Source organism: Grampus griseus (genome assembly GCF_964374135.1).
Source record: "Grampus griseus genome assembly, chromosome: 1".
NCBI lineage: Eukaryota > Metazoa > Chordata > Mammalia > Artiodactyla > Delphinidae > Grampus > Grampus griseus.
This window is the reverse complement of record NC_139017.1, coordinates 153,870,198-153,890,291: the sequence shown is the minus strand read 5'-3', so window position 1 is coordinate 153,890,291 and position 20,094 is coordinate 153,870,198. Positions and strand designations below refer to the sequence as shown.

Below are 20,094 nucleotides of genomic sequence, written 5' to 3'. Positions count from 1 at the left end.
ATCCTCAAGGCCAGGCTTATGTCTCTCCTCCTCTGGTAAATCAGCCCAGACTAGCCAAGGCCACGGAGCTTCCTCTCTCCAGGTGCCTCTAGCTCTGACTGTATGTACATGTCACTTGGTTCTTAGCTCTGATGGCCTAGAAAGACCAGTGAGCTCTGGGTGTGCACTCACCCCACTTCAATATGACTAACTTCTCTAAAGAAGATGGAATAGCCACATCTTTATTTCTTCTTCCTTACCAGTGCCCAACACATCCTTTCCTGCCATATTTAATTATAGTTTATTTCCATTTTATTTTCAGTTCAATTCAATTCAATTCAACCAAACATTTAAACGTCTACATTGTACCAGGTGCTGTGCTAAACCCCGGAGGTACCAAAGACCCATGGTCTGGAAGCAGAAACTGGCTCAAAGATAGACAATCATTCACAGTGGTATGTTAAGACAGGCAGAACTACAGGGTTGCAGCAACACTGCCATGCCCTGGAGCTGGGCAGAAGTGGCTCTCAATAACTGGGGGCACTGAGTAGGGCTTGGGGTCTCTGCCGTCCAGTATCCACTGTCTGGTGCTTTGGGTATAGCAGGAACTCAAGACATGCTTGTCGAATCCTGAGTTAACTAAATCTCTGATCGTCTTTTCTGAGGGATTCTCTCCCCACTATCCCGACTCCCCATTAGGAGGTAATCAAGAGCTGACATTGAATCACAGGCAGCTGAGAGCTGGAGGGCTCTCTCCAAGCTGGCTGCTGTAGCTCTTGACTTGTCATGTGGGAAGAGCAGGGCCAGATGGGTTAAGTGACTCGCCAAGGTCACTCTCTTAAGAGGCAGAGCTAAGAAATATCTTGGGACTTGAGTCTTTGGAAAGAAAGAGGAGGAGAGGGAACAGCTCTGTGCTGCCCAGCTAGTAAGCGCAGAGCCTGCGTGTATCACGTACTGTTTGGTTTGAGTCCAGAGTCTGCGCTCGTAGCCAGCACAGAGTTGGATGCGTTTGCTGCAGAGGAGAATGTGTGAATGGAGGGTGCTGGTAGGTGTGGGCGTGGCCGTGCGGGCGTGCGTGCAGATTGGAGCATGTTGCTGGGGTGGAGGCGGGAGTGTAGGGCAGGTGTGAAGTGGGCTGGGCTGGGTGAGTGTGGCTGTTGTGTACCGGGCTGCAGGGGAGTGCAGAGCGAGCATCAGTGACTAGATGAGGCTTGGGTGTAAGTGTGGACTTTTTCCCCAGGGGCAGCTGAGTTGAGCGAGCAGCAAAGATCCCGATCCTGGGGCTCTGCCACCCTCGTCTCCTGCCCTTGGCCCAGCCAGGCCTGGCTACCCACCTGTGCTGTCGTCATAGACCACGGTGGCCGACCGCCACTTGAGGTACTGGACCAGGTCGAGGATGGCATGGCTGAGAGAGGCGTAGTCCGGGTACAGGTTCACATAGAAGGTGTCTTTGTTGTCCAGTGGGTGGTGCTTCCAGCGCAGCTGGATGTGGGGCACCTCCAGCGCGTTGCAGATGGACTGGACGGCATTGGTGCAGGAGCCCTGGGATGGCCCAAAGATCGCCACCACTCCCAGTGCCAGCTGGTCACAGGCTGCAAGAGAAAGAGGGAGGGAGGGATGGTACAGGGGTCAGTGCTGTCTCATCAGGCACCTGGGCATTGGGGGCAGGGGAGCAGTGATCTTGAAAACCCCCCTGAGGTGGGCGACTGATAAGCTCTCTGAATCTCAGTTTCCTCATCTGGAAACTGGGGTTGTAATAGCCCCCACCTTAGAGAATCATAGGGAAGTTGAATGAGATTATGAGTATACACTGTTGGTGGGAATATAAGTTGGTGCAGCCACTATGGAGAACAGTATGGAGATTCCTTAAAAAGCTAAAAATAGACCTACCATACGACCCAGCAATCCCACTCCTGGGCATATATCCAGAGAAAACCAAAATTCAAAAAGAGTCATGTACCATAATGTTCACTGCAGCTCTGTTCACAATAGCCAGGACATGGAAGCAACCTAAGTGTCCATCGACAGATGAATGGATAAAGAAGATGTGGCATACACACACACACACACACACACACACACACACACACACACTATGGAATATTACTCAGCCATAAAAAATGAAATAATGCCATTTGCAGCAACATGGATGGACCTAGAGATTATCATACTAAGTGAAGTAAGCTAGACAGAGAAAGATGAATATCATATGATATTGCTTATATGTGAAATCTAAAAAAATGATACAAACGAACTTATTTACAAAACAGAAATAGACCCACAGACATAGAAAACAAACTTATGGTTGCCAAAGGGAAAGAGGGGGAGGGATAAATTAGGAGTTTGGGATTAACAGATATACTCTACTAATATAAAATAGATAACCAACAAGGACCTACTGCATAGCACAGGGAACTATACTCAATAGTTTATATGTATGTGTATATATATGTGTGTGAGTGTGTGTATAACAGAATCACTTTGCTCTACACCTGAATCTAACACAACTATACTTCAATTAAATAAAAAAGACACAGCATAGCACTCATGAAATAGAAATGACGATTACTTTTATGTTACCATCTCTGTGATTAGCATCACCAGCTCTGTACCTGGTCCTGTTCTGAGGGGAACGTTGAGAAACATATAGGAATGAAACACCTACCTGCTGGTGACTCTTAAACCTCCAGCCCCACCTGTTCCCTGGCATCCAACTTGTACATCTCACCTCTCACTCACCATCACTATTTGGATGTCTAATTTGCATCTCAGACCTAACGTGTCCAAAATGTCACCCCCTCTTCTCCTCCCAGCCTACCCCATCCCAGTAAACGGCAGCTCCACTGTCTCAGTGCCTTATGTCCCAAACCCTGGTTTTGTCTTGACTCCTTTCCTCTCATATCCCACATCTCAGCCCATCAGCAACTCCTGCTGCCTCTCCTTCAAAGCATATCAGAATCTGACCACTTCTCTCCACTCCCACCCCCGTCCAAGCCACCATCATCTTTTGCTTGCCTTACTGCAGAAGCCTCCTCACCAGTTCTAGCTTCCTCCGTAATCCTCCTGCCATCTTACCTTTCACCACCTAAGGTGGATGACATCACTCCTTTGCTCCAAGGGCTCCCGCTTCACTCAGTCTCGAAGCCAAAGTCCTTACAGTGATTAATGAGGCCCTACTTGTTGCAGCTCTTCCCCACCCTATCCCCGTCACCACTACCACTTTCTGGCTTCCTCTCACATCCTTCTCCCCTTCCTCACATCACTCAAGCCCCACTGGCTTCCACGATGCTCCTCAAACATGCTTAGCACACTCATGCCTCAGGGCCTTTGCACGTGCTGTCCCCTTTGGCTGGAATGCTCTTCCCTCAGGTATCCACATGACTCCTTCCTTCCCTTCCTCCAGGTCTCTGCATCTTTGTGTCTTATTAGAAACACATCACTACCCAACCTGTAATAGCAATCCCTGTCCAACCACACTCCTGAAAACCCACACCTGCTTTGTTTCTTTATCTATTAAATGACCAGTGAAGTCTTGTTCATTTGTTGACTTTCTCCTCCCACTAGAATGTGGTAAGCTCCAGAGAGGCAAGGGCTTGATCTGTGTTGTTTATTGCTGTTTCAACAGTGCTTAAGTCTGGTCTGAGTAGGTGCTGAGTGAATGGATGCTGAATCCCTGCCTTCAAACAGCTCACATTCCTGGGGGAGGCCCAAGGACTCAGGCAGGTCAGACTGCAGATGCTTCTGGGAAGGGCAAGCATCAGCGGGCACAGCAGAGCGTGAAATGAGCAGAAACGAGGGCAGCTGGGCCTCAAAGCGGGGCATAGGCTTACAGCGATTGTGTCTAAAAGATCCGTAAAGTGGGACCTCTCAGGGGCAGTCAGGGGCTCCCCAGGAGCCACTGCCCTTTCTCTGGCAACTGTCTCTAGTTTTCCTTTGGGCTCCACTGCCTTTCCCACTTCTAATCCCGGAGGGGTAGTGCTAGGGACCCAGACCCCAGCCGACTGCTCGCTCACCGCCCCCAGGCCACAGACATTGGTTTGGAGGATGGTCATGTGACCAGCTGGAGCCAATGGGATGGCATGAGACCTCCCACTGAAAAGGGGGAACTTCCTGCTATAACTGGACCTGGGAGGAGGTAAGATGTGGAGGTGGAATAGCCCTCTGTGCTCACAGAAAAAGCACGGTGCTTGTCTGTGAATGGAGTCAGTGTGGGGGACAGAAGAGCTAAGAGAGAGAAGGAAATGTGAGACCCATGATCAAGTGGAACCCTGGACTTTGGTTACATGGACCAATATATTCTCCTTTTGCTTAAGCAAGTTAGGATTTGGCCTTCTGTCACTTGCAATCATCAGTGGAGCATCAGTACACCCACCAGCCTGTGGCCATGGGAATGACACCGTGTGCACACGTATGAACATATGATGCATGTAGGAGGAGGCAAGACATGGGCACACAGTGGATTCAGACACATCCTGGCTGCCTCAAGAGCCTCTGGGAATGACCTACTGGGCTCAGGCTCACCCCTAAGATTTGCAAGGCCCAGGGCCAAAGAACAGAGGTCCACATACCAAGTGGCTAAATATTTAAATGTTTTTAAGTCAAGCTAACAAACTGTTATATAAAACATGTGCTTTTCTCCTACCTTGGCAAATACGCCTTCCTAACAACCTGTAAAGTCAGGTGAGAACGGAGACTTCTCCTACTCAGTGATGTGGGGAGACAAGGCACCAGCCTCTACACTGCCCCCTCCTCTTTGACCACTGGTTCCACCCTGAACCATAAAGGGCCTTGAACTTTCCATGCGGACACCCCACTTCTTATGTCCAAGCTCTGTCCACGCTCCTTGCAAACAACTGTCTCTTGGTCACCCCTACATAGGGCCTAGGAGTGTGACCATGGGAGTGTGGTTCTCCCTCCAGAGGACAGGCCAGGGCAGAGGCTCGTGCAGGCCTAGAGATGGGCACAGAGCCAAGTGGGCAGGAAATTCAGGGTTCTAGATACTTGGAGCAAAGACTAGAAGGGCAGGGCACAGGCTCCTGGTGGGCAAGTCCCGTTGGTCTGACTGACCCCTTGTACTCAGAGGAGACATCAACCAGGGGAGGGTTAGGGAAGCCCCTCCAAAGCACAGGCCCTGGGAAAGAGCCCCTCTTGCCTGGGCTGAGGGACCCAAAGATACAGGGTGGTTTGAATCAGTCATAATGTATGGTCTTCAGGGTATTTTTCCTCGCCACTGACATCCACCTCTCCTCCCTTACTGCCTCCTAGGAATAGGAGATATTGTATAATTTAGTTATTTCTCCTGAAATTTGTACTTCCCCCAAGAACATCAGAGAATGCCACTTATGGTCTGGGTGAAAGAGCACTCTGGGGGGTAGGCTAGTTACTGCCAGGAGTCTGACGGAAGCACCTGGAACACGGGACAGCACAGCCATGTGTGGAAGGAAGCAGGCCCAGCACAGAGGGCATCTCCTGTGTGACCAGGATTCCTCATGGCCAATGCCAAGTGCAAGAGAGGACATACAATAGGGCACATGGTGCCTTCCTGGTGCTCCTAAAGTGGTGGGACTGGAGATCAAGTCTGGGAAGCACTGTTTCGTCCCTGCTACTGTCACCCTAGAGTGAATAAACCTCGGGCAGCACTCTGTATGACTGTGTGTGACATAAACCCCAGAGATAATAAATGCTTCCAAAGTTGGAACTCTAGGTTTGTTGGTAAATGGTCCAATTTGGGGACAGTTCTCCTTTTCAGGACCTGTGCCCCAAGGAGGCCATGCCCTGACCTATACTCTCACTGCCCATTCACGTTGTTCTTCTGTTCTCTGGGTTTACTGAATGTCTCTCTGACCACTCGTTCCCTTATGAGCAGATGCTCCCTGAGCATTTTGTAGCCATAGAGACTGGACACCAATACGGAAGAGATGACGATAGTGTGGGACAGCCATCCAGGCCTGGTCACTCCCTCTTCCCCAAACCTGAAGATGTAGGCACCCTGTGAAATCTGTAGGTGTCTCTCATGCTCTACCTCCTCTTTCTGTTTTGAACCTCCTAGCGGTCCTCTTATGTCCCTGGTTTCCAGTCTACTATCTACTGTCTCTACTCTTTTTCTTTTCCTTCTAGGACCTTCTGATTGATGACTTGGTTGAATAACTTCTGCGTCTCATTCCCTCCCACTACCCCCTCCAAGAACCTGTCTTTTGCATTTTCTGCTTTGATCCATACCCTGAAGCAGGCAGACAAATGCTGCCCTGCCACCTCCATCCTCACCCAGCCCAGCTGCTTAGGTCATGCCCGCTGCTCAGGCCCAAGGTCTGGGGATCCTGTTTGACCGAGAGTGGACCCACCACAAATTATGATGATGCAGAGGATTGTAAGAGGGATCTTGAAGGAGGTGATTTTGATTTTGACATCGATTGTGATGATGATGAAGGTAACTGTAATGATAGCTGTGACGGTCCTGACGGTGAAGACCATATTGCGAGGCTGTTGATGATCATGGTGACGGCACTGGTGAGGGTGGAAAGTGATGATGTTATAACAACGGTGGGATGGTGGTGAGGAGACTCATGATGATAAATATGTCAATGTCACGACAGTAATGGTGATGATGACGGTAGGAACGATGACGGTGATGTAAGTGCTGATGAGAAGGAGGTGATAACAATGTTGATGGTGATGACGGTAATGGTGGTGATGATGTTGGTGGTGATGAGAGGTGATGATGAAGATGCTGATGCTATGACAGTGATGGTGATGTTGGCAAGGATGTGAATGGGGTTGATAACAATTTTGATGGTGTTGACAGGATTGGTCATGATGATGTTAATGTCATGACTGTAACAGGGATGAGGATAGCAGGAATGGTGGTGATGATGTGCTGGTATTGATGAGGTTGGTGATGATGAAGATGTTGCTGTCACTGCAGTGATTCTGATGATGATAGTAGGGGTGATGACAGTGGTGTTGATGTGAAGAGTGGAGGTGATACCATGGCTGACAGTGATAACAGTAACTGTGGTGACACTGCATTGGTTTTGATAGTGGTGACGACAGTGGGATATGATCATAAAGACCACACTAGGTTTCAATTCTCCCAGAGATGCAATGATTAGATCTCACTGCTGGGCGGCAGGAGGCATCAGTCCTGCCCTTCACCTACTTCTTCTCCATGGCCTCTCTCCACATCGCTTTTCCTATCCCTCCCATGTTCCTTCCACCCTCTGAGGAGCTTCCAGCCTGGAAGAACACCGCTGCCCCAAAGGGACCAGGGTAGGGTTAGAGCAGCAGCCGCCGCGGCAGCTTTATCTCCAGATGTTTCCAGGGCAGCAGCCAACTCTTGTTCTGGCAGCCCTGAGCACACACAGCGGTAATTACATTATTTGTGGCTTCAGTCTTGAATCCATTTTCTGGTCATTTTATAGTAACTCAGTGGTTCACAGTCATTGCAGGAGTCTACAGCCTGAATGCAGCTCCCCCCCCCCGTACCCCCTTTGCATGGCAATTGTAGTTATAGCAAAAATTATCCCGATCAATTTGTGTCTTAAAAGGAATTGAGCAGCCCAGAGAATAAATGGAGGCAGAGGAGCCTGGGGAGGGCTGGGTCGATTCCAGCCCCACTCCGGTCAGGCTTGGAAGAAAACACAGACGTTCTCTGGGTTGTTGGCTCGGGCACAGCCTGGCAGTCACTGATCTTTTAATTTTCCACAAAACATTTAAAACTAAAGACAATAAGTGAAAGTCCCTGTTAATGGGGAAAGGCCTCCTGGGCCTCATGTGGAGGAAAGGACTAATTCAACCAGAGCTGGCAGGGCAGGTGGTGTCAGGCCTCTGCATGCCCTCAACCCACATGGCCCACGGTGGCTGGATCCAGCTGTGATGAGAACCTCTGCCTAGGGAAAATGAATCTCATTGGGTTAATTAGAATGAGGCCCAAGCTCACCCCTCTGGAAGAGTCCTAATGATGTTCCCGAGGAATACATTTTTAAAAACCAAAGATCAAAAGAAAAAATAAAGATCGCAGAACACGGGGTTCCCCGAGGGATGGAGGGTCCCCAATGGGCAGCATAATCCAACAGCAGAAATGCCTCCAGGGTCAGACAGGGGTGCTTCTCACCACAGGAGGGGTCTGTCTTAGGTGTATTATCAAAAGGACATTAAGGGAGAGTGACAGTGGAGAGGAGCCACTTATATTTTTTTTATTGAGATATAATACAATTCAGTAAAGTGCATTAATTTTAAGCACAGAATTTTATGAATTTTTACATATAACTGAACTCATGTAACTACTACTTAGATCAAAACACAGCACATTTTCAACACCTAAGAAGGTTCTGTCTTCCCCTTTCCAGTTCATATCCCTCTTCCAGAGGTGATCACTGTTCATTCACTCAAAAATACGTCTGTGAGCCTCATCTGTGATGGTGTGTGTAGCAAGAGCTGGTTCTGTTTTTATTGCTGATTCAATTCCATTGTATAACTGTACCCCCCACCTATCCATTCTTCTGCTGACGGACCTTTCATTTATTTCCAACTTTTGGCTATTGTCAAGAAAGTGGCTAGGAACAACCTTCCAGACATACATTTCACTTTAGTAGATACTTCCAAACAGTTCTCCTGAGAAGTTGAACCAGTTTTCATTCCCACCAGCATTGTGTAGAAAAAATAAACCTCACCTCCTACCTCCCACCCGACCCAGAAAATCAATCTGAGATAGATCATAGAGTTAACTATGAAAGATAAAACAATAGAGCTTCCAGAAGAGAACGTAAGAGAATATCTTCATGACCTTAGGATAGACAAAAACAGAACACAAAAGGCAATAGTCATCATGGAAAATATTGATAAATTGGACTCCTTTAAATGAAAAAGTTTGCTCCTCAAAAGATACTACCAAGAGAGTGAAAAGGCATGCTCATCTGTAACAGATATATGCAATATGTATATCCAGCAAAGGACACATAGCCAGAATATATAAAAGACTCACACAAATCAATATGAAAATGACAAGCGACTCAATTTTCAAAAGTGGTTGAAAGCCTCCAAAAGGCCCTCCAAGAAAGGGAAGCTCCAAATGATCTCTCAGTATCTGAAAAGATGCTCAATATCTCTGGTCATCAGGGAAATACAAAATAAAACCTCAGTGAGACATCCACCACATAAACCACCGAAAATAAAACAGACTTTACCACGAGTTAGCAACGATGTGGAGCAGCTACCACCGTCTTGCATTACCGCGGGGAGTGCCAACTGGTACAGCAACTTTGGAAAACTGTTAGGCTGAACATATGCACATTGGATGACCTCACATTTCCACTCCTGGGTATGTATCCAACGAAAAACGTGCGCGTTTGTGCGCCAAAAGACATCGATGAGAATGTTCATAGCAGAACGACTCTGTGGCCTTAAATGGAAACAACTCAAATGCTCAACAGTAAATTTGATTTTTTAAAACGGTGGTCTGTTCATATAATGGAACACTACACGACAATGAAGAACAAGAGACTACTGTTACATGCAACAATATAGATGAATCTCACAGATCTACTGTAGGGTGAAAGAAGCAAGACTCAGAAAGTACACATTGGTATTCTACTCGTGTAAAGTTCCAAAACAGGCAAAACTGGCATATGGTACCAGCAGTCAGAACCATGATTCTACAGTACGGTGGTGAGGAGGCAAAGGGACGTGCAATCTAGCGGAAAACATGGACGATAATCACATAATTATACCCACACGCCCACACCCACACCCACACCACCAGGGGTCGGGGTGTGAAGAAAAGGTCCAGGGTGTTATAAGATGGAAGCAGGGAGACCTGACCTTGTCCAGAGACTTGCGGAGGGCTCCCCTGAGGACCAGAAGGCTGAGAGGAGGAGTTCTTTAGACAAAGAGGTGGGATGGGGAAAGGGAATTATAAGCAGAGGGAACAGCATGTGCAAAAGCCCTGAGGTGGGAGGAAGCATGGCACCTGAGGATGGCAGGGATGGCTAGAACCCAGAGACTGAGGGAGCCAGTGGCACAGATGTGGCTGGAGGGTCACGTCAGTGCTGGACTAGGTAGGCCCTCCAACAAACAAGGCAGGTGACCTGCTGTAGGATGGGGAGGGGCTGTGGCTTTGGTCACTTGGACCCATCTGGCTGGACTTCCGGAGCTGAGTGTTTCCGTCTCGGGTCTCCTCAGCCACCGCCACGCAACTCCACACAGTGTGGGATTGTGAGCCCCTGCTGGAGGAAGTGCCTCAGCGGCTCTGAAGCCCTGTCCCGGGCTCACCGCCGGGAAAGGTCCCTGTGCTGAGTGGCACGTGCACCGCTCAAGAGTCATCTATTCCTTTAGTGAATTTTAGACAAAAGGGACAGAAGACACAACCCAGCCCTTAGCGGGCTGGTGTCCATGCGGGCCTCTCTGCTCCGTCTCCGGGCATTTGTTCTATATCTTGACCTTTTCACTGAGCAGTGAGTTTTGATTGAGGTCAGTCATTTTCTAGCTGGACAAGGCTGGGCAGAGGGTGCCAGCATGGACTCTCAGCAGGGAGATGGAGCCCTGACCACACGGTGCTGGCCGCAGTGCATGTTGGCAAAGAGCTAGGAGGATGTGGGCAGGGAGGAGTGCACGTCAGCACGGGGAGAGGAGGGATGGAGTGGTGGGCGAAGGACCACTCTGCAAGGCTAACAGGGTGGGGTGCCTCTAGTTTCTGTGTAGCTTGGCCCTGAGGCAGCGGCCTCTAAAATGTCAGTGACAGCTGTGTTCAATGCCAGGAAACCCTTGACCTTCAGCACACCAGGCAAGGAGAAAGCAGGGCGGGCGAGGCAGGGACCAGCAGTGCGAGAGCGCCTGAAGGTGTGAGGCCCCTGACCTGATGGCTCAGGGAGTGGAGAGCAAGGCAGCCAATGTAATAAGAACAAGGCCAATGGTACTTCATATGTGCCAGGCACTGTCCTAAGCACTTCACAGAGGTGTGCCTATTCTGTAGACGAAAAAAAAGCTGAGGCACTGGGTGTTTTGTGCAAGGTCACACAACTAATATCAGAATGGACAGGGTGCAGCTCCAGGATGTCTGGCTCCAAGCCCGTGCTACTCTGCCTTTCTATACTGAGGTGTTTACCCACAATGGGGTTTTGGGAAACAGAGATGGCAGCAGGCAGCACCTTGGCAGGTCTGTACCTGAGAGCCCAGGACACCTTGATTAGCCACTGGGAACCCCTTAGAAGGACCAGGGGGATCTTGTGGATGGGCCTGTCTCCCCGAGATGCATGGATAATGCTGTCATCTCAGCTGACAAGGATTCTGGGCAATGATGCTCAGCCCCTCATGCCCCATTCTCACACTACTCATTCATTGATTCATTCAATGGTCATTTCATTGAACCCTTAATATAGACCCATCTTTTAGGTGCCAGGGCTATATCAGTTAAGAAGAAGGAGCCTTCCTCTCAGCTGTGTTGGCGAGGAGGAGAAAGACATTAAATACACACAATTATTTAATTACAAATTGTGATAAGGGCCTTGAAGAAGAGAAGCAAGGGGCTACAATAGCATACGATAGGAAGGATGACCCTGGGAATGAGATTCCTTAGGTCTGAGGGGTTTTTTTAATAGAGTTCCATGGAACTCTAGGGTTCTATGGAAGTTATCTCCAGAGTTATCTAAGACTTTAAGTTAAATTCCAATTACACATATATATGAATGATATTTTTAAAGACAGCGAAAAAAGAGCATACTGGTATACTCAAACGTGCTATATGCCACATTGGAACCTGCCAGCTCATTCAGGTGTCGACAAGTTACCTTGTTTTTTTAGTGAGGATCTTAGAATAAAGTTCTTCAGTCCTTTCTGTGCAGTCATTGGAGTTTATTGTAAATGTGTCATTAATGCGAAAGAACACAGCCCAATATTTTATTTTTGATTTCTTAAAATTCAGGTATGGGGAAAACTATGATTGGATTTACTACAATTATTTTTGTGAATTATGGTTTTCTTGTTATTATGCAGCCAAAAAAAAAAAAAATGGAAACGTACTGAATGCTGAGGCCAATGTCAGACTTCAAGTGTCATCCACAGCTGGGGTCAAACTGTTGTACCCATAGCAGCAGCTGTTTTTGTTTTTAGTAAGTCTTTTTATGGCAAGTAAGTGTTGCATATTTGAACTTCTACATAATCTGTTTTATATATATTTTAAATACTGATATACTGGGCAGGATTTCAATGAAAGAAAAACTAAGTTTGGAAGTGCTGGCTTTGGTTCAGAGGCTTTGGAGACCTGGGCTGGCCTCCTTACCCATCTCAGGAGCCCACCTCTCATCCCCCACCCCTTCCCAAGGCCCCCTCATTCCCTCATGGCCTTTGCCTGTGGCCTGGAAACTCCTGATGGACAAACTGCCGCCCCTGAGAGATGACACGGCCTAAGCGAACCGCGCCAGAGGCCGGTCCTGAAACCACGCAGAAAAGGCTCTAGGCCCCAAACCCAACCAGAGCTTTGACACATTTTAAGGACCTTGGACAGCAAACACAGCCTTATCCCTCCCAAGGCCAGAAAGAGCAGTGGGGGCGGCCCACTCACCCTTCTTGGTGGCCTCGAAGCTGTCGTGGAAGTGAATCCTCTGGATGTCGTAGGTCAAGGTTGTGTTGGGCAGCAGTGTCCTGTTTCTGTTGATGATGTTGGCAGAAAATCGAAAGGCATGCTCCTCGGCGTTCATGATCTGGGCGTTGGGGCCGTCTGCATACTCAAAGATTCCTCCTGCGAGAGATGGGTAAAATTGTGTGTGCTGGGGAAGGAGGAGGGCTGCCAAGAAAGACGCTTGGTTCAGACGGTTTTATGGGCAAGATTCTTCCCCCAAATGTTCAATAATATGCCAGATTACTCCCATACATAGAAATTGTGTTGGAGCATAAGAAATATGAAAATCCTCCGAGTTCATTTCCCTCAGCTAGCAAATTCCTAATAACAGAGACTGACAAACAGAGCCCAGATAAAATGACCAACTTATGAATATTGCTATGAAAATTCTCAATACAGTGCTGGCAAGTAGAATCTACCAGAATATTATTACAAGGATAACATGCCATGACCACAGAGTTGTATTCCAGGAGTATAAGCGTGGTTCAATATAAAGACATCTATGAATATCATTCCATCACATCAACAGTTCAAAGGGAAAAAGTTATGATCAACTCACAAAATACAGGAAGGCATTTGATAAAATTTGGTGGGAATGTAAATTGATACAGCCACTATGGAGAACAGTATGAAGGTTCCTTAAAAAACTAAAAATAGAACTACCATACGACCCAGCAATCCCACTACTGGGCATATACCCTGAGAAAACCATAATTCAAAAAGAGTCATGTACCACAATGTTCACTGCAGCACTATTTACAATAGCCAGGACATGGAAGCAAACTAAGTGTCCATCGACAGATGAATGGATAAAGAAGATGTGGCACATATATACAGTGGAATATCACTCAGCCATAAAAAGAAATGAAATTGAGTTATTTGTAGTGAGGTGGATGGACCCAGAGTCTGTCATACAGAGTGAAGTAAGTCAGAAAGAGAAAAACAAATACCGTATGCTAACACATATATATGGAATCTAAAAAAAAAAAAAAAAGGTTTTGAAGAACCTAGGGGCAGGACAGGAATACAGATGCAGACGTAGAGAATGGACTTGAGGACATGGGGAGGGGGAAGGGTAAGCTGGGACGAAGTGAGAGAGTGGCATGGACATATATACACTACCAAATGTAAAATAGATAGCTAGTGGGAAGCAGCCGCATAGCACAGGGAGATCAGCTCGGTGCTATGTGATCACATAAAGGGGTGGGATAGGGAGGGTGGGAGGGAGACACAAGAGTGAGGGGATATGGGGATATATGTGTACGTACAGCTGATTCACTTTGTTATACAGCAGAAACTAACACAACATTGTAAAGCAATTATACTCCAATAAAGATGTTAAAAAAAAGAATCTTAATAATCTAGCTGTAGAAGAGATACTTCCTTGAAGCACCTTCAGCTCAAATTGGCCTTTAATATCACTAATGGTGAAACACTAGAGGCATTCTCATTAAAGGAAAGAAAAAGAGGAGGTGTGTAGAGCCACACCACACCACTAACCAATGAAATAAGAGGGAAAAAGAAGTTAGAGGCACATCCTTTGGAAAGAAAAAAATGCTTATTTGCCAGTGATATAAATGCCTTCCTAAAATCTCTTATAATAATCCCTAAACATGAAAACTAGTAAGAACTAGTAGGAGACTCAAGTGCAATGACCAGTTAGCACAAATTAAGTGTTTCTTTAAATCAGCAACAACGAGTAAAAACTTAATGGCAAAAGGATTTCCTTTACGATATCAACAAAATAGTAAATAACTAATCATGAAGCAACTCCAGTATTAAAAATGACAAAAAAACCTTAAGTGAGAGACATAAAAGTAGATTTAAACGAGGAGGCACGTCATGTTCCTGGGTAGGTAGGGTCAAGGGTAGAGGTGTCAGTTTTTCTCCAAATTACTTTTTCAGCTTAATGTAATTCCAGTCAGAATCATAGAAGAATATGTGTGTGTGTGTGTGTGTGTGTGTGTGTGTGTGTATATATTTCTTTTTAACTTGACAAAATGACTCTAAAATACATCTGGAAGATTAAACAGGAGACAGCCTAAAAAGAGATGAGAGATGGCTTGCACTGTCAGATTTAAAATATATCATAAAGCCAAAATAATTAAAACCATGTCCTAATGGTATATGAGAACACAGTTAGGCCAATGGAACGAGATAAAAGCCCCCAGAAAAAGATTCAAGTAGAGATAAGTATTTAAGACATGATAAAGATGGCTATTTCCAATCAGAAGGTAGAAGATGAATTATTCATTAATTGTGCTGAGACAATTATTCAATTATTTGGGAGAAATTTAATTTAGATTCCAATCTTAAGCTACATATCAAAAGAAAAAAAAAAGTTCCAGATGGAGCAAAGATTAAATAGCAAGAAAGTAAGGGAAGGAAGGGGGGCAAACAACTCTACAAAACTACCTAAAAAGACAATATAGGAGAATATTTTACAATATTGAGGTGGAGGAGGCCTTCCTAGGCTTTCCAATAGTCAGAAACCATAGGAGAAAGATTTATAACTCCACAGAAATAATATAAAATGTGTCGATTTCAAAATTTTCATAAACAGAATTAAATAGCAAACAACAAACCTGGAAATAATATAGGTAACATATATGGCAGTATAAAGGTTGATGTTCTTATTTTATAAAAAGCACTTAAACCCTTAAAAAAGACAAATCCTCCAATACAAAAACGTACAAAGGGCAAGGATGGGCGTTTCACAAAAGAAAAAAAAAATAATACAAAGGAGCTATTAACACATATGAAGAAATGTGCATCCACTCTAATAGTCAAATAAACTCAGTTTAAACCAACAGTGAAATACCGTTTTTGCCTGTCCCAGCTTTGCCGAGGGTGCTTGGAAACAATCATTGGCTTAACTGTGGGTAGAAGTGGGAACCGGTACACCCTCCTTCCTTGATGGCCATTAGAAATGTATCAAAAGCCTTAAAAATGCTCACATATTGAACTCATATCTCTGGTTTCTAGGAATTGATTCCAACGATGGGCACGCAGATCATGTGTGAGGAGGCAGATCTAGAGATGCTCAACACCAGAGAAACAGTAAATAAATGGCAATTTGCAATTTGTTATATATCCCCAGATAAGAGCAAACATGTAATGATTGGGAAGTATCCATGATATATATATATATATATATATATATATATATATATATATATATATATATATATACACTTTTTTTTTTTTTTTTTTTTTTTGCGGTACGCGGGCCTCTCACTGTTGTGGCCTCTCCCGTTGCGGAGCACAGGCTCCGGACGCGCAGGCTCAGCGGCCATGGCCCACGGGCCCAGCCGCTCCGCGGCATGCGGGATCCTCCCGGACCGGGGCACGAACTCGTGTCCCCTGCATCGGCAGGCGGACTCTCAACCACTGCTTCACCAGGGAAGCCCCATTATATATTTTTAAGTGAAAAACAAAAGTTGTAAAGCAGGAGATGCAGTGTGACCCCACGTTAGAAGAGGAAGAATAGAAGGAAGATGAGGAGGGATTCATATCATTGACAAGAGGAGGCATTTCAAAACAACACAAGTGTACAGTCCTATGTAATAGATTTCTTATTTTGTTCTTTCTGCTTATTTTCCCAAAATAAACCTCTATTCTTAAAAAAAAGCAACTTAATTGTGGTATTATTTACATGAAGAAATTTCACAAAATTCACCGTTTTAAGCGTACGATGATTTTTAGCAAATTTACTAAATTGTGTGGCCATCACCGCAATGCAGCTACTGAACATTTCCATCACCCCCGTAAGATCCCTGGTGCCCACTTACAGTCAATCACTGTTTTCACCCACTATCCTCCGGCCTCAGGCAACCACTCATTTACTTTCTGTTTCTAGAGATTTGTCTTTTCCAGGCATTTCATTTCAATGGAATCGTGCAGTGTGTGGTCTTCTGCATCTGGCTTCTTTCACTGAGCATAATGCTTCTGGGGCTCCTCTATGTTGTAGCACGTAGCAGTACATCATTTCTTTTTATGGTTAAATAGTATTACTTTCTATGGGTGTACCACATTTTATTTACCCATTCACCACCAGTTGATGGGTATCCGGGTTGTTCAATTGTTTTAAATTTTTTTAAAAAAACAGTGACTATTTAAAAAAGTAAACAAATAACTCTGCTGCCCTCCCACACCCGTGGGTATTCCAGCAGGCTTACAGTTTGTAACATATAGTGTGCATGCATGTGAGTCTGTGTGGGGATGCAGAAACATGCTGAGCACAGCTGTAAAACGACGAGCAGACTGCATCCCCAAATGTTAAGAGGGGGTCTCTCTGAGTGGGAGGATTACGGGTGATTTGAATTCCCTTCCTTGTGCTTTTTCTGTATTTTCAAAAAGTTCTGGAGGGAGCATGTGTTATATTTCTAATCAGAAAAGCCATCATGGGATTGTGTGTATGTGTTTAAAGGAAAATAAGGGATCAAAATACCATAAGATCCAGTAATTCCATTTCTATGGATACAAATTTAGAAAAAGTTAGAGTAACATAAACATTTATGTATAAGGATATTCTTGAAATAGTATCTCGAAATAATATTGAAAAAAATAGAAACAACTTGATGTTCAAAAGCAGATTACTCAATATATTAAAACCCATCCATATGGAAGAACAACTTGCAGGCATTAACAGTCAGGGTGTTGGATGGCAGGATACGGTGTCCGGGATTTGCTTCAGAATAATATGGGAGGGGTGGATGTGAAGGGAATGCAGATAGGACAGGAAAGGCCATGGGTCACTGATTGCTGGGGCCAGGTGGTGGGTACACAGGGATTCATTATACCATTCTCCCTAAGTATATATGACAGACGTCCTCCATAATAAAACAGTCTTTAAAATCATAGTATATAAGGCAAAAATAAATCGTGGTCATGCAGTCAGAGAAAAGACACATTATTTGCAGATGCTTAATACCATTCTCTTAAAAACTCAAGAGAATCATATCAAAACCTAGTAGAAAGTAAACAGGAAGCTCATCAGGGGACCAGCATATAAAACATATATAGAAAAATGTACAGCCTTCCTATAAATCAGCAATAAACAGTGAGGAATTACAAGGGGAAAAAGAGACCCTATTCACAAAAGCAACAACAAAAGAATAAGATACTTTACAATAAATGTGCTATTCCTTTATCAAGAAAACTACAAACCTTTACTGGGGGACATAAAAGAAGACTTGAATAAATGGAGAGACATAACTTTCTCCTGGAAGGGAAGGCTCAGTATTGTAAAGATGTCAGCTCTCCTCAAATTAATTTACAAATTTAATGCAATTCCAATTAAAATCAAAAAGGACATACCAGAAGGGTGTACACCAAAATGTTAACAGAGGTTCTTTCTATAAAGTAAAAAGATAATGGATTGCTTTTGCTTAGTGCTTTCCCCCCCAAATGTTCTGCACGGAGCTTTGGTAATAAGGAAAAAAGCTTTTAAAAACGCTCTTAAAACATACTTAATGATACAGGAAATGCCCACCCCCAAAGGCAACAAAATAATATTACAGTATGAAACCTAGTTATCAAATAAAAAGCACATAACTATATTTACAGAAAAAAGGCTGGAAGGATTTATATCATGGTACCAGTGAGTTTCTCTGGGAAGAAGAGGTTTATGGATACTTTTAATCTTGCTCTTTGTAGTTTCTTGATTTTTCCATATTATTTACAATGAATATTATTTTTAATATTTTAAAATGTAAACATCAAAAAAACTTCTTCCAAGAAAGGCTGGGGAGAAATCTAGTCATTAGAGAGCCCCATCCCAGATGAGGATCAAAGGTCATGGGACAATGGGCCATTTCCTAGGGCTTCACACATCCTTGCTTGCCTCTCAGACCTTGGCAGGTGGGGAGGAGAAGAGAGAGGGGGTCTCAAGCCACTGAGACCCAAGCCCAGAGGATACACAATTCAGTCCCATGAATACCCACTGGTCTCTGCCCACTTGTCACTGGGTGCTGGGATACGAGAAGTCAGTCCTGGGCCTCTGCTTTTAAGGAGAAATCAGCTGACAATAAACAGATGACCATAGATGACAATAACCAGCATGTACGGTAATCAGCTGTTCCCAACTCAGGTTCCAGAGACAGTCAGGCCTCAGTCCAAACCCTGGCTCTACCCACTGAAGGAAGTTACTCTCTCTGAGACTCAGTTTCTCCATCTGCAAAATGGGGTACACACTTCCAAGGGTTGATTGTTGCGTGGAAGAAAGAACACAATGCAGCTAAATCATGGACATGGTGAGGACTTAGTAACGGGCAGTTATTAAAGTAGGAGTGAAACAATGCTATTCAGAAAAACAAAACGAATTCTGAGCTTCTACCTTCTAGAAGCTCCTGTAAAGGAGCAGGTAGTAAATATTTTTGGCTTTGTGGGCCAGAAGGTCTAATGGACTCTTCCATTGTAGCATGAAAGCAGCATATGTAAACAATGGATGTGGCTATGTTTCAATGAAGTTTTATTTACAAAAACAGGTGGTGAGCTGGATTTGGCCAGTGGGCTGTAGTCTATGACCTCTTCCAGGGGAAGGGAAGCCTTTATCTCAGAGGGAAAAGCACCTTAGGGCCTGGATGGAGAAGATAAGACGATGATGGTACTGAATTGCTGTGCAAAAGAAACAAAGATGGGATGTTGAATTTTTGTGTGGGGAGGATTGGAGAGAATGGCCCAGGAGAAAGGGAATAGACAGGAAGTGGGCCCAAAAAGAGAGAAAGAAGAGGACAATGTAGCCCAGGACCAAAGGCGGGTGAGGCCACGGCAGGAAGGGCCATGTTAACACAGTGATGTCTGGTTCTTAGTGCCCAGTTAGCCTGATCTGTGTGTGCTGTCATCTCCCTCCTTACAGGAGCCCCATCATTTGGTAAAGTTGGTCACAGAAAACTTACCCCAGCTTGTGTTCTTTGGGGACAGTGAAGGGAGGTGGGCAGAGTCCAGCATAGGGCGAATCAGGGTAGAAAGAGGACAAGAGGTGCAGGAGGTGGGATGAGAGGGGATGAAAAACTCAGCAGAGAAGGAAGTTGGAACAAGAGGTGATTAGCAGAAACCAGAAGCCCTGGGGCATCTCAGAGATGTTGCTGGGGAGAGGCTGTTCCCCCATCTCTATCCCCCAAACACAGGCAAGGATGGGTCATTTTACTTGAACATTAAGGGCAAGATGATGGCCCAAATTTGAACGTATTGGGACACCCAGGCAGCAGATATTTAGACACAGTGCAGAGGTTCAGAGAGTGGGTTCTGGACGTAGCAGACATGGGTTTGAGTCTTGGTTCCATTCACAGGCTGCCTTTCTCTCTAGAGAACTATTCTCACTTCTTCCCATTGGGGCAGTGTGTAGCCCATGACTGAATGATACTGGGACTCAAAAGGGTGGTCCCCTTGCCCTAGGGTGGGTATAACTCTGTGGTGCAGGTATGCTCCACAGCCCCTCCCAACAGCCCCACCCTGCATCAGACGAAGACCAGATCTTACCCAAGGCTGCATCTTGGTCCATC

General features: G+C 45.3%; 1 protein-coding gene across 1 annotated transcript in view; it reads right to left on the bottom strand.

Moving 5' to 3' along the window:
- Window positions 1-20,094, bottom strand: part of GRIK3 (glutamate ionotropic receptor kainate type subunit 3) — a gene marked incomplete at both ends in the record, with an annotated part of 231,117 nt that overhangs the window by 76,686 nt on the left and 134,337 nt on the right. Inside the window, 2 exons of the mRNA XM_082660349.1 lie at window positions 1,314-1,571; window positions 12,533-12,709. Of these exons, the coding sequence (XP_082516475.1) occupies window positions 1,314-1,571; window positions 12,533-12,709 (435 nt within the window). The remainder of the gene's footprint in view (window positions 1-1,313; window positions 1,572-12,532; window positions 12,710-20,094) is intronic.